This window comes from Coturnix japonica, chromosome 24 (assembly GCF_054131305.1).
Source record: "Coturnix japonica strain WE chromosome 24, WE-NBRP24, whole genome shotgun sequence".
NCBI classification, from domain to species: domain Eukaryota; kingdom Metazoa; phylum Chordata; class Aves; order Galliformes; family Phasianidae; genus Coturnix; species Coturnix japonica.
Window position 1 is genome coordinate 2,135,580 of NC_140686.1, and position 14,871 is coordinate 2,150,450.

Genomic DNA, 14,871 nt, shown 5'->3' on the forward strand with positions numbered 1-14,871 from the left:
GCTCCTTGCTTAGTGCTATCAAGGGATACCTCACCTGACCATGATTCATAATCCTGCAACTTCTGACCAGGTACATACATAAGGACTGACATTTAGGAATGAAACAGAAGCTCACAGCTCCAATACAGTCCAGAACACTGCAAGCATTTTAAATCTTATCACTTCAAAGTCTAGTATCTTCTGACCACCAAACTCCCATCTAGAGCAGACCACAGTCAGTTCTCTCTTCTAAGCTACTCCATTATGTAAAACAAACTCAGGATTGACTCACACAGAAACGCAAGGAAAATTTACAGGAATGAGCCAGACAGGAGCAATGGCGTCCACTCTGGAAAACCATAACTGCAGATTCCAGCCTGAGTGCTGACTATTCACGCTTTTCCAAAATAAACTCTTTGCACATAAAATGCACTAAGAGAAAAGTGAATGCACCGTGAGTGCTGCTTCCACACCTTCTGAGCAGCAACTGACCAATAGCTACACAAGCTCTGAAAACATCTACAGCAACAAGATATCCTCTGGAGACGGACATACTATCTTCTGCTCTGAGACCCTGGGGTGAGTACCTAAGCACCCACCTCTCTCTGAGGTCATGCTCTCAAGCATACAAACGAGTAGCACAGGAGAGATCCCCTACATTTTACAACTGAACAAGGTGAGGCACTGGAAGAGTCTTCTCCGACTTTGAATCAGGTCAGCTCTTGGCTGAAGCCCTGAAAAACCACAGCTTTTCAATCTGATAGCACCCATTAGAAAGGGAATCAATAGTGTCACACACAAGGCACACTAGACTACCTACTTGTTTTGTGCAGATCAAGGAGAACACAGCAACAAAATTAATAAAGAAACTTGCATCATACATAATCATTAGGAACCCAGCACCACCATTTGTGACCTTTAGGAAAGAACGAAAAGCAACAAAAGCTGCAGACCTTCTCTACCACAGCAGGCTAGGGTTCACAGCTAAATCTTAAACCAGATACCGCTCCCACCACTTTAAGCAACCACTTAAAGCAAAGAAAAACACCCGAACAAACACATATCCAAAAAGTATACATAATGAACGCAAGAACCGCCTGGACTAATCAAGCAGGCCAGCAAGTTCAGTGTTCACTGCTGTTAATTAACATCAGCCAAGCACTTCATTGCTACAGCACATACTCACTGAACAACAGGACTGACAAGGAAAACAAAAGAAAAAGTTCACTTGTCTATAAACACAGACAAATCCAATCTATCAGATAGTTACCCTTGTTGTGCTCCCCTGAAACACTCTGCAAGCGTACTCCATGTTCAACTGCAGGTGGGAGAAACACAGGAGGAGATGCTTTCCTCGAACCTTCAGAACACGGCTGTATAATACAGTACATACGGTAAGAATTGGTACAAAACAATTTTTTTAAAATAAAATCTAACAAAGGCTTTTGCATTTTAAATAAAAGGGCAAAAAAATCCTCACAATTCATCTAAACTATTCCATAATGCTGATTAAGGCTGGCAAATCACAGAGCCACACAAGAAATTAACACAGGAAATCAAGATGTTGATTGTGAACAAGAAGCTGCAGCTCTGTGTTGATCGAACATTGGCATCAAATTTGCACCTGGCATTCAAATATCAGCCTACATTGCTGGGGCACATGTCCCACAATGTTGAGTGAGTGCATCACTACGTTGCAAAAGCAAGATTTGATTTGCTTAAAGGCCAAAAAGGCAAAGCTGATAGCGATTAAGCTATCTAGAAAGTCTTGTATTTTTAAGAAAGGAGTGGGGAATTAGTTTTTTTCCCAACAACAAAGGCTAGAGGGGAAGTAGTTATTCTGTTTCACTACTGTGCTAGAAAATCAACTCAAAAGCCTGCAACCAAAGGGCCGATACAAGAAGCTTAACCTAACTTTGTCCCAGTACTATCTCCACACAGAACCTACACTACAAGTATTTCGTTGACCCTCAGATACAGGACATAGAGCAGCAGCAATATGGGGTAAATAAGCCTCACCAGGGGCAGGGCTCAACGCAAAGGCAAGCTCTCACGTAGTTCTCATCTGGCTCTCCCACAGACTGGGGAGATGCACATTTCACATAAAGTACCTCAGAATCCCAGGGAGAATCAGACTCTTCCTTTTTCTCTGCTCCTACTGTGGGTTGGGCTTCTACAAAAAAAAAGGAGAAATACAGACACTGAGAAATATACTGCACTACACTTTTATACCCCATCAGTCAAATTAAGGATCTGAAAGACGAGCAGTAATTCTACAGCAAAGAACAAACCAAACAGTGAGTCCCACTCAAGGGTAACTTTACATCCAGTCACATCACAGTATTCTCTTCACTCCTCTTCATCTGTTTTCCAGCAGAAGATGCCCAAGCAGGACAGCTGACATGGCTACGTTCACCATGTTTGGACAATGTTCTGTGCAGCATCTGACCAATAGCTACACATGCTCCGAAGAAGTCTACTGCAACAAGCAGTGCTCTGGAGTCAGACAATGGAAATAGTATCTTCTGCTTTCACACCCTGGGGTCTATGCCAAATTACCCAACTCTCTCTGAGCTGGTCATGCTCTCAAGCCCACAAAGGTTTAGCAAAGGAGAGATCTCCTACATTCTACAACTGAACAAGTCGAGGTACTGGAAGAGTCTTCTCTGAGTTTGAATCAGGTCTGCTTTTGGCTGAAGCCCTGAAAAACCACAGCTTTTCAATCTGACAGTACCCATTCGAAAGGGAATCAGCAGTGCCACACACAAGACACACTAGACTACCTACTTGTTTTGTTCAGATATAGGAGAATACAGCAACAAAATTAATAAAGAAACTTGCATCATACGTAATCATTAGGAATCCAGCACCACCATTTGTGACCGTTAGGTAAGAACGAAAAAAAACAAAAGCTGCAGACCTTCTCTACCACAGCAGGCTAGGGTTCACAGGTAACAGGAAAGTTTATCATCTTTGAGGATAATCATCATTTTACTTTATTTACTGAACATTAATACTTATAGAGGAGCAATCAGGATCATATTTAAACTCACTTCTCGCATAAGCTGTGTCTTCTGAAACTTTACGGACTTGATGTTTATTACTAGAAACAGAATGTTTCACATCCCCCAAAACTGTCGTTTGCAGCTTCCTTCTTGTATCTTCCTTCTCCTGTTCTTCTTTCCATTTAGGTGACTCCTTCTAAAACAGATTGACCAAAACAGCTGAAAAGCACAGAAATCAATATCTACTTCACCACCCATTAACAACTTGGAAAACGGTTTTCTTGGGTAAGACTTAAATGAAGCAAAGTGCAACATGGTTTCTAAAGGCCTACAATTTTTAGTGGGAATCTGCACAATTAAACTGCAGTGCCTCATGTTGTAAACCTCATCTCTGGCTATGCAAAACCTCTGAGAAGCACTTCCTTGTGTCAATCTAAATGCAGTTTCATTGATATTATTCAGAAAGTCTTCTTTCTGCCTACATATCTCACAATTTCACTAGTTTCCTGCCCTCAATTTCATTCAAAACTTCCTTTTGTTTCTTCATTTCCAGTCATTACCTCATGAATTCTACTAAATGGCTACAACTTCTAATGGATATTATCCATTCCCTCAGTTTTACATAACAGAAAGTGCACAGATTCCAGAAAGAATGAAGTTTCCTGTCTTTCTCCTTCCAAAACTCTCCAATCTCATAATAAAAATATTGAAAATAATGTCTGAGTTTGGCTATGAACAAGATGTTTTCAGTATCAAAATACAATGATTGAATACAGATACGTGATTGAGTATTAACAGGAAAATAGTTTACTGTCGCTTACCTGTATTACCCTTAACAAACTCTTCCAATTGAATCATCCCTGTACACTTACTTTTGTGCTTGAGGGAAATGCTGCCCATAGATTTTCCTCATATCTATTTAGGCCCAGGTTTTCACTTTCTTGTTTTAGTGTTTCATGGAATTTATTATGTACCTCTTTGCACTGCCCTTCTTCCTCTTCCACCAATTCATCTTCCTCAAGGTTGCCTGAATCTGAGACATCTTGTTTCAACAACTCTCCACATTCTCCTCTGCTCAGATTTGCACCTGTTGGTTTTTTTTGTTTGAGGCTTTTCTTCTGTGACTTAGGAATTTCAATTCTAGAACTATCACCACCACCTTAAAGCATGAGAAAGGGAAAGAGGAATATGAATCAAATGGGTTATATAAATAGCAGCAGGCATTTTACCCATTAAAAACACAGGAAAGTAGTCATCTGGGACTGTATGGAAAAGAAGCCAGGTAAGGGCAGGATGGGAGAAGGACACATCAGACACAAAGGCTTAGGAGGGGACTCAGTATGGTCATTTCCATTATCTTACTTATTTTATTCTGACATGACCATCTGTTCTGTTCTTATAACACTACTTTCCTCAATTACTACAGCCAAGTGAAAACAACAACAACAAAAACCGAAATGAAATTACTTAGTAAGTTTACTTTTGTATGTCATTGTATTATGAAGTACTTTCCAAATAACTTACCATTATTTCTGAATTTTTGGGGAACATTCGTTAACGATGTCAAGTTTGGCTTCTGTGGCTTCTGCAAATAAAAACACATTTTAAAAGAATTATTTGATCTGTTTTTGTTTGCTTTTTTGTTTTAAAGCAAATCCTTTACTTACATCAAATCTTGAACAGTAAATACAACCAGGCTGTTGTATTTTGAAAGGACTCAGATACTTGCTAGATCCTTCAACTTTAATTACACAAACATTCCTCTCCTCTTGTGTACAAGTCAGTGACTATTCAAAACTATCTGTAAATGCGTAACAATTCTAAAAAGGTACTTTAATCTATTGGTAAAATACAACTACACTCGCGATTACTTACTTGTAAGTATGCACAACTCAAGTATCAATTAAAGTTCCTGAAGCTTGAAGAATAAATTAGTTAATATAACTCCACTTAGTGAAATATCTGTAAATTTCAAAATAATGCTAGAAATTTGAATCACTTCCCCTAAAATCAATGTAAGAAAATAGAAAAAATTTTAAAGTACACATGCTTACATCTCCAGCATTACAGAGTGTGCTGAACTAACAAACTAAAGTTCCTAATCACTGCAGAATCCCAGTGCAACAGACTAAATACTCCAGACGCCATTGAAAAAACTGGTAATCCTTTGGAACATTCATAAAAACAGCAGGATAAGCACATGGAGCTTATAAAGAGAAAAATCCAAATATTCAAAAAATGAAGATAGTCATGCAGTGTGAGATTATATACAAGCACGGAATGTCATCCCACAGAAGGAAAAAAGAAAGAAAGAATAATTATTTGAGCAACTCAAGTATCGAACACTCGAGGAACCTAGCGAGGAAGGAAAGAGAACCAGGTGATGAACAATTTCACTAGATTTTGATAAATAAATGTTCTTTTTCATTATCGTGTTCTTTTTCATTAATCATCCTATCATGTAAATTAGGGGAAACAATTGTGAAGTTTGAAAGAGAACAGAACAGGTTATTTATTAACTTATCAATTCCTAGGGTTGGCAAATCTCACTCAATGAACAACTAATACGATGTGGTAGTTTATCTTAATATCTACTCTTTTGCCTCAAACCACAAATCTACTGCATGTTCTGCCAAAGCAACAATTTTTAGGAAAAACTTACAGCAGAAGAAAGGTTGGCAGATGAGAGACTCTTCTTAAGGAGGAAAAAAAAAAAAAAAAAAAAAAAGAATTGGCTGGAAAAAGAGTTTCCTTCTATCTCATAGGAAATTGCCTTCAAATCACTTATTTTACACAACTATTTTCCCATAAAGGCACCATACCTTGGCTGTAAAATCCAGTTCTTCTTCCTCAGAATTATTCCAGGTGCCATTACTGCCCTCTTTTTCAGAACTTCAAAAACAACGAAAAGTAAGTACTGGTCCTCTCAAATAATTCCTCAAATAAGCATTTGGTATTTTTATAAGACTCACCTTGTTGAGTATCCTTCGAAAAAGTCATCCATTGCTGTTCAAATATAAATCGACATGTTGAGATTAGATTTTGCATACTAAAAATTAACCAATACAGACATTTAACATGAAAACAGCTCATAAGAGTACAGAAGCTGAAGTGGCCAATTCAATAAGAACAGCATGAAGGAAAGTATTTACAAAACAAATGCTTTTTCAAATTATACTGAAAAACAAATCAGACATATCTACAATATCTACCATTTTTTGCTGCCGTACCTTGCTATGGATTATAAATAAAGTATATTTATAAATACAAAGAAAATCAAAAAGCATACTCAGGAGCTATAGGTTATCCCTAGCTAGAAGAATCACCAGCATTTCTCTACAGTGAATCAAAAAATGATATACTTGAGACAAAAGGAGCATTAGCAGGGCATGCTATACTACACCCCCAAGTTTTTATCAGTTCAGTGAAGGTAGTAACTCACACCTAAGACTATAGGATAGGTCAGGTCAAAAGGGATCTCTGGAAGTCTCTCAACCAACTACTTAAAGCCAGCTCAGCTTTGAGGTCAGGAAAAGTTGGTCAGGGTTTTATTCAGTCTAGTCTTGAACACCTCCAAGAGAAGGTTCACAACTTCTCTATTTTGCCATCCTTATCATGGCAACACTTTTCATCTCCAGCTAGAAACCATCTTGCTTCCATTTATACCTCTTGCCATCTTCGCTTCCTGTCAAGTATCACAGGGAAGCATCTGGCTTTGTCTTCTCATCTGCATTGGACGCTGCAGTTAGGGCCCTTCAAAGCTGCCTCTTCTTCAGGCTGAGTAAGTCCACTTTCTCAGCCCTCTCTCACAGGGCAAATACTCCTTCACAAATATGATGGCTCCCTAGAGAATTAGCTTGCTATTGATCCATCGACCTCTCACGTAGAAGGAACTCAAAATTACAGCCAAGGCACAGTCAAGTGAGTGCTAAACAGGGGCTGACAATCGCTTCTCTCAGTCTCCTGGCTTTGCTACTCTTAGCACAGTGCAAGCTGCAGCCCTTAGCTGCCAGAGCACCCTGCTGCCTCATGCTCAGCTTGCCTTCTGACAGGTCTGTGTCCTTTCTCAGCAGAGCTGCTCCCCTGCCGTGCAGTCCCATCATGTTTTGTAGGAAGGGGCTTTTTCACCCCAAATGGGTCTTGGTATTTGCCCCCGATGGATTTCTTAAGATGCCTGCCAGTCTATTGCCCTGGCTCATTGAAGTCCCTCTGAATGCCAGCTCTGTGCTGAAGCATATCCAACAATCGCTCTTACTTCAGATCATTAGCAACCCTGATGAGAGCGCCCTGCAGTAAATCCTTCAGGTCACCGTTCTAATGAAAACTGCAGTCTAGGAACACAATTTTTGAAGCGCTAACACCTCTTAACAACTAAAACATAATAGAAGGACTTTCTGATTCCCAGCACAGAAGGGAAAACAGACATACCTGATCTCCACATAGAAATCATAATTCCTGAAGTTTCTGAACTGTTAAATATTATAACAAAAAGAAGGGTTACTACTAACAACCTACAAATGAGTGTACAAATTTTGCCTTTCCTAAACACAGTATGCGAGAATATTCCCTGATCTGAACACAGCTTTCTGAGATGCAGTACAGTATAAATGTTCAAAGAAATCTCATGGAGAAAAAAGCTAGAGGCTGAAACTTCCCATCTGAGGGCATCTTAAATGGTTCAAATGCTAACAATCTGATTTTTGATGTTTTCCACTACAGAAAACACAGAATATTCTTAAATGCTAATGGAATCCTGCTGTATGTAAAGCTAAATAACTAATTCAGTACTATGACTCTATCTGCTAACTTTCCACGCAGAACAGAAAATTGCTGCTGTGTGGAACAGTTAAACTCTGGACGAACGACTTCAGTTACATCTTCAATGAGTACCACTAGAAGTAAGGAAAACAGCTCATTAAATTACCTACACTTTTGCTTTCAACATATAAATACTGCCAATGATCCTGCTATCCTTTAGAAGGCGAGACAGGAATTTGATGAGATAGCTTTCAGCTAGACCAAAACCACAGCCATGATGCACTGACACAGAAATGAGATCTAGTCTCCAGGGACCCGTTTCCACTTTAACTGAAGCCTATATCACCATTTCTGAGCAAGAGGAGAACAGATTACAAAACAAACAACCCCAAAACCAACACTATCACAAGTGATAAAAGCAAATGCTGAATTCAGTAATAAGGGACTCATGCAAAACATGCAAAGAAACAAAAGCTGCCCCAAATCCACTCTAACTCATAGATCTTAAATCATCAAGATACAGATCTGCAAGATAATAAGCACCTATGATGAATAAGTATTTGTGTATCACAAGACATGTGTGGTATTTAAAATACTGCTGTGCAGAATGAATACCTTCACTCGATTCTCCTGTTCTCAGAGTCTGCTCAGGGGACCGTTGCATTTCTATATCCATTAAGGGAAAGGCATGGAAAGGACAGACAACAATGACATCAGAATAAATGCGGAATCTCACAAGTTTGGAAAATACAAAAAGCACACACACAAAGCTACAGCACTGGGAGAATGCGCTGTGACTATGACATGCATTTGTGTGCATGTGTACATCTGTGTGTCAAAAGAGAAACTGTGGAACACTACCTTGACATCAAATTCTTTCACAATAAATCTGTTACTTTTCTCTGGAGCAGAAGATTGTCCTACTTACATGGATTTTATCACATACACATGCAGTGCTGTGGAAAAACAGCTACTATCAGAAACATACAATTAAGAGAAAGTTTAAAAGAATCATAGGATGGCTTGGGTTGAAAAGAACCTCAAGATGATTTCTCATCCCTTCTGGCTTTTCTCTGTTTCCTTAAGAGGGAATACAGGAAAAGTTTTATCTGACCTCAGGAGATAAAAATCACACAGAAGTGATAATTTACTTTTGTAAAGAGTTTTACAATGCTGAGACAATTCCTCTAATCATAGAAACACTAAGGTTGGAAAAGATTATCAAGTCCAATTGCAAATGACTCAGGGAAACGCTGAACAATACACTAGTATGTGCTGCAGTGGCCAAACATACTGTCACTGCAAACATACTAGAAACAGAAATAGCACAACTACTGTTTTCCTCAAAAAGAAATTGTTACTTAAAATCTAAGAGATCGGTCATTCAATATGTTCTGGAAGCCAATCTGTACGTGATTAATAAAAGGGTTCATGTTCTGACATCCAAATAATCATGAGCAAACTTGTTGAAAAATGCTGACCTGTTCAACATTCTTCAGAATCTCCTCTTCTAATTAGAAAGTACAAAAGTAGCAGAAAGGATAAGGTCAAAATTTTAGATAGCAGAAAAATAAAACAGAAGAGCAAAAGACAATAAAAGAATTCCAAAGTGGGTATTTCTCTGGTCTCTCTCTCAACATCCCGGCTTCTCCTCTAAAGGACACTTTTAAGACTGTTACTGTGGCATATTAAAAGGACTCTCATGATTCAGGGTGTGGATGCAATCAGAGACTGCAGAATTAATTCCAATATTGTTTCTACTACGCTACTGAACTTTCTCTCTGCTCCCTCCTACTCCTCATGCTGGTGTCATCTTTAAGAGACTGAGCACAGGGAGAATCACAGAATGGTTTGAGTTGGAACAGACCTTTAATATCATCTAAATCCAACTCCCTGCTATAGGCAGGGACACCTCCCTCTAGACCAGGTTGCTCAAAGCCCCATCCACCTTTGGCTTTGAATGCTTGCAGGGAGGGAGCATTTACAACCTCTCTGGGCAACCTGTTCCAGTGTCTCATCCCCCTCACAGTAAAGAATTTCTTCCTGATATCTAGTCTAAATGTACCCTCTACTTGGAAGAAGAAACCCTCAAATCACATATTTTAAATTAACCCAGGCCTGTTAGTCCTTACAATGGGGTACCAGAGCAACTATCTACGTGCATGGAAGGTAGCAACTGAGTGGATTTGGATAAAAAAAAGTATTTCAATGATTAAACCAACTGTATCGAGCCCCACTGAAAAACAAGCAAACAAAACTTCAAAACCAAGCTACGAAGAAACTTTTTCAACCACTCTCTAGTTCAAAGTAACTGCTCCTAAGTCAAAGGCAACATCACTTGGGTCTAAAATCTATACTTCCATCTGGGATAAGTCCAGGAAGAAAAAATATGCCATGTATTCTTTGTTCATATTTCTAAGTCTTTATAATAAAAAAGTAATGAATTGTGTTTGAACAGTCTGCTGCCCATCTGACACATGATTCTCACAAAACCCTTAAAAATAAGGAACAAATAAAACCTCGTACGTTGGGGCTTGAAACGTAAACTGCAAGGCAATCTCATTCATACTAAAATAGCAACTTTCTAAGATTCATTTAGGGCAATTTGAGCTTATAAACGCTGCCTGGATTTTACAAATTCATTGAAGGAATGTATTTCTTTTATTTACAAGGCAATGAGAAAATGTAACAGTTTTTCTGGATCACAAAGTCTTTCTCAGTTGTTTTTTTTTTTTCTTTTTTAAATAAAAGTAATTGAAAAAAACATTATTTGATTATAAATCAAACCATGTCCAAAAAGATACGGTGTATACAAACAATGTACTGTTGTTGCTTATGAAGTTATTTTTCCAAGACAATTTTTGTTACGTCTCCACAACACAAACAAAAGCAATTGTAATTGAAGGTGAGAAATTATGTCTCCCAAAAAAGGAGCTTTATGCAGGTGAAACTATTAAAATTAAAACAAAGTGACAGAAATCCAGTGGTAATCAACAAAAGATGCATCTTCTTGCAATTCATCTGCTGCTTCGCTGCTACAGAAGATAAAACTACTATTTGGGATGAAACTACAGCTTTTGCAATTGGATTTTCTGAACAACAATCTAAATGAGCATCTCTAAGAAAAATTGCACACCCATAAAACAAGGCTACTTTAACCTATTTTGTTTCTTCTCTTCCCTCCTCCCCCTTGCTAAAGGGACAGTTTAAATAAATGGGCAACTTGATGTGCTGAAAGTGACAACTGTATGAGCAGATGGATGTAGTGCACACAAATCACAACTGTCCCCACAGCCTGTGGAGATGCAGTGTAAACTAGCAGCAAGCAAACACATTCATAACACTTCTTATTACAGTCCACCTGATGCTTCCACTGAAGTCCACACTGAGCACGGTGAATTTAAAAGATGCAAACCAACCTAAGGAAGGGGCCACCACGATTCTGCCCATTAGCTCTACCACAGTTAAGTATCCTACCTCCTCTGCTCGAAGCAGCTGCACCCAACGTAAAGCCAGCAGCTCTTGCCTGGTGAGGAGTCACTGGCACAGGGATGCCTCCTTTAGCACCTGCAGAAGCTTCCCCTGCATTCTCATGGTCTGCATATTCTGCCAGTGTTTTACTAAGACTATGGAGAGCAAAAAAGGAAATGCATTTGGGAAAAATAATCCCATAGCTACATAAACACTTAATGGGATAATAAGAGCCTTATACTATCCATCCTAAACATAACCATAGCCAAAACAATTTTCATATTCAGTAAGTGTAACATACTCTACTTTTTGCAAACCGTAACATACTCAAATATAATGGACACATCTATTTTATAGATGCACATCCAGATCTATGAAGTTATTTACTTCTGCTCGGTACCCTTTGCAGTCCAGTTTTTACAAATACAACCACTCTTATGAATGAACACCCATGGGTAAAATACTTATGTGTAGGAGGAGTTAAACTGCTTAGTAATTTAACAAAAGAAATAACAGCTAGATCTCCTCTGAAACAAAACAGGTGGTTCCTGCTCAGTGGAACTGAAGACAGTAATAACAAGGGTTCTGTTTTGAGAAGAATTTACAAACATTTCAGTTTTTCAAGTTGAACTTCTGCGTCTGTGGGCTACAGACACATTTTAATAGTGTATAGCAGGCAGACATCAGCTTAGAAACAAACACTTGAAATCTTACAGAGAATTTTGAGCAGAAGCCCTTTTCTCAACTTTCAAATTAACACCAGACACATGAACAGTATACGTGAGAAGATGTCAATGAACACATCTTCAAAATAGCACCGTTAAACTTGGTGCTGTTACCAAAAAGGTTCAAACTCAACACTGATAACTAAAAACCTAGCAATAAATTTAAAAGTTTACCTAGCATTTCCATGAAGAATAGCATAGTCCTCAGCTGTCCATCCATTAACGTCTTTATGGAAAATTTCAGCACCATAGCGAAGAAGCATTTCTACCAACTTAAGCTCCCCACCGGCCGCTGCAGTCATAAGTGGGGTTCTACAGCATCCAAAATACAAGACAAACCATACAATTTAGTCAGACATTGTAATTATTTTAATTCCCATTTGCTCAATCTCAAAGAAAAATAAAATCACTTTATGAACAGAAAAAAAAGCTTCTATATTAACAACACTTGCATACAAACTTGGCATCAATTTGAAAAACTCTCTCTGGCATAACAGCAATGTTGCTGGCACAATAGCAATTTTCCTGCCACAGCGGCTACCAGAAACAATGTTTTCTTGCAGTTCTCAATGCAGAAAACATGCAATAATGCATGTCACCTGCCAAGCTGAGACCTGCTTTCGCCAGTCACTCAACGAGCTCTTTCTCTGTGTCTTTCTACTTCAATGCTCATTCCCATCCCTCCCATCAGTCCAACCTGAAGACAACTAAGGTGACCTGCAGAGTTTAGACCATCTCCTCACCTTTCACACGGATCTCGAGTGTGAACATCAGCTCCTTTTTTAAGAAGGAGCTCTACCATTTCTTTGTGATTTTCAGAGATAGCAAGAGTAAGAGGAGTACATCCGTCCTGAAAGAACAGAAATAATTCAAGTTAAAAATCAAAAGAAACAAACAAAAAATCTACAATAAAAATATCAATGCAACTTTTTGAACTTCTCTATTGAATATCGAAATGTACCTTATTCTGAGCATTGATACGGGCACTGTGCTCAATTAACATCCCTGCTAGAAATGTGTTAGGAGTTACAGCAGCCAAGTGAAGGGCAGTGTTGCCACCAGCATCTGCCAGGTTCGGATCAGCACCATGCTCTAGCAGGATCACTGCACATCTTTCTTTCTGGCATTGTACTGCCTGGAAACAACACACACACACACACACAAAAAAAAAAAGGTAAAATTTCCAGCAGTCATATTTCACTGTGTCACTACTACTACAACTTCCCATTCCTGGAATATAAAAGCATCTGCCAAGATTAGCTAGCACATGCCAAAGCCACACTGATTACAGCATGCATGCTTCTACACAGACTTACTTAAAGAATCTGGAAAGACATCATTTAATACATAATCAATAATTCCTACTTGCAGCAACATAGTATGTTCTACTTACCTTCATCAGTGGAGATCTGTTATCACTGTCAAAAAGATTTAGCTTACACTTGTTTTCTACTAGAAACGTAACGACATCCTCACGTCCATTTGCACAAGCAAGATGCAGTGGTGTCCTAAAAGTGAAACGTGTAAATTGAAACAGACAGCTAAATAAATATTTTCACTCTGTGGTACATGAACAGGGCAAATTGCATTTCTTTATCCCAATTACCTCCCAAAATAAACAAAATAAAATAAAAACAAGCTTATTCCATTACCAGCGTGCACCAAACCATGTCCCTTAGTACAACATCTACATGTTTCTTGAACACCTCCAGGGACGGTGACTTTACCACCAACCTGGGCAGCCCATTCCAGTGCACAACCACTCTCTGGAGAGGCTTATCCTAGCATCCAACGTGAACCTCCCCTGGTGCAAGCTGAGGCTGTTCCCTCTTGTCCTAACAGCTCCCATCACGGGCAGGCTGATGAGTACCCTCCATAAGACCAGCTTCCTCCAAGGCAGAGAAGATGAGGACGAAATAACAGGCAGAACGTCAAATAACTCATCATGCCTTGTCACAGACATGGAACAACTCGAGGGTGACTGTCCCCACTGAGAAATTCCCAAATAAGTATACAAGATCCTTCACCTCCGAACAGAAGCCTGACAATATTGATCTGAGCACTGTATTTATTATTTATTTAGCACAGTGTACCGCAAAGAGCTCGAATGAGTAATTTAACTGTAACAAACACAACTTTGTGCAGGAGCCCCTCCTCACCCAAAAGCAGCCGTTACCAAGCACTGGGGAATATGACAACCTAAAGGAACCACCATCAGCTTCGCAAGCAAGAAAGCCTTCATGAAGCCAGCAGCCTTATCGCTGCCCTTTCTCACCAGCCCCCAACAGAGCTCTCAGCTCGGAGGAATGCCGAGCAGCCCTACGAGGGATCCAGGCCGGGAGGGCACATCGGAGCGGCCTCTACCGGCCGTCCCAGCCACGCGCGGCCCCCGTTAACAGCAGCCCTCTGTGCCCAGGTCATGCAGCGGGGATCCCGGCCCGGCCCGCCCCCCTTACCGCTGCGCCCTGTCGCGCTCGTCGATGTCGTGCTTCTTCAGTCCTTGCTGCACCAGGGCCAGGTCTCCGGCGGCGGCCCCTCGGTGCAGCTTGGTCAGCTCCTTCCGGCGGATCTCGTACGCACCGGCGGAGCACGCCGAGGCGGCGCTGCCGGGCGGCGGATCCCGTTTTTTCTTCTTTACGAAGCTGAGTATCTTCTTCATGTCGTCTTAAAACACTGCCGGGCCGAGCCCCGAGCAGGACGCGGAAACACGGCGCAGGCTCAGGAAGCCGCGGCCCAACCCACAGGCTGCAGGGCAGCCTCAGGCTCCCAGCCGGAGCCGGGAGCCCCACGTATGCGTTATACGTGCGATATTAAGCGATATGAAGCGATAGTAAGCGATATGAAGCGATATCAAGAGGATACACACCCGCGGAGAGCAGGAGTGTGCGCGTCTGTAGGCTCAGCTGCCTCAGAAAGCGGTTGGCAACGGTGTG

General features: G+C 40.2%; 1 protein-coding gene and 1 pseudogene across 3 annotated transcripts in view; both read right to left on the reverse strand.

Annotated features, from left to right (window-relative positions):
• Nucleotides 1–14,640, reverse strand: part of LOC146756975 (ankyrin repeat domain-containing protein 26-like) — a 53,078-nt pseudogene extending 38,438 nt beyond the window's left edge. The window contains exons 1-3 of the transcript XR_014936937.1: nt 14,395–14,640; nt 13,332–13,446; nt 12,782–12,788 (exon numbers count right to left, since the gene is read on the reverse strand). The product of XR_014936937.1 is annotated as an ankyrin repeat domain-containing protein 26-like (transcript). The remainder of the gene's footprint in view (nt 1–12,781; nt 12,789–13,331; nt 13,447–14,394) is intronic.
• Nucleotides 1,144–12,790, reverse strand: LOC146756976 (uncharacterized). Of its 2 annotated transcripts, none has more exons than XM_085523366.1 (7): nt 12,113–12,246; nt 5,957–5,990; nt 5,807–5,876; nt 4,509–4,569; nt 3,959–4,143; nt 3,033–3,180; nt 1,144–2,152 (listed from the first exon to the last, which is right to left on the reverse strand). In XM_085523366.1, exons 1-7 carry the CDS (start codon nt 12,186–12,188, stop codon nt 1,995–1,997), a joined length of 732 nt encoding a protein of 243 aa, XP_085379492.1. In that variant the 5' UTR covers nt 12,189–12,246; the 3' UTR covers nt 1,144–1,994. The 2 variants fall into 2 exon arrangements, with proteins under 2 accessions (XP_085379492.1, XP_085379493.1); XM_085523367.1 differs by lacking the exon at nt 12,113–12,246 and adding an exon at nt 12,682–12,790 and having other exon boundaries at nt 1,226–2,152.
• Nucleotides 14,641–14,871: the final 231 nt, after the last annotated feature.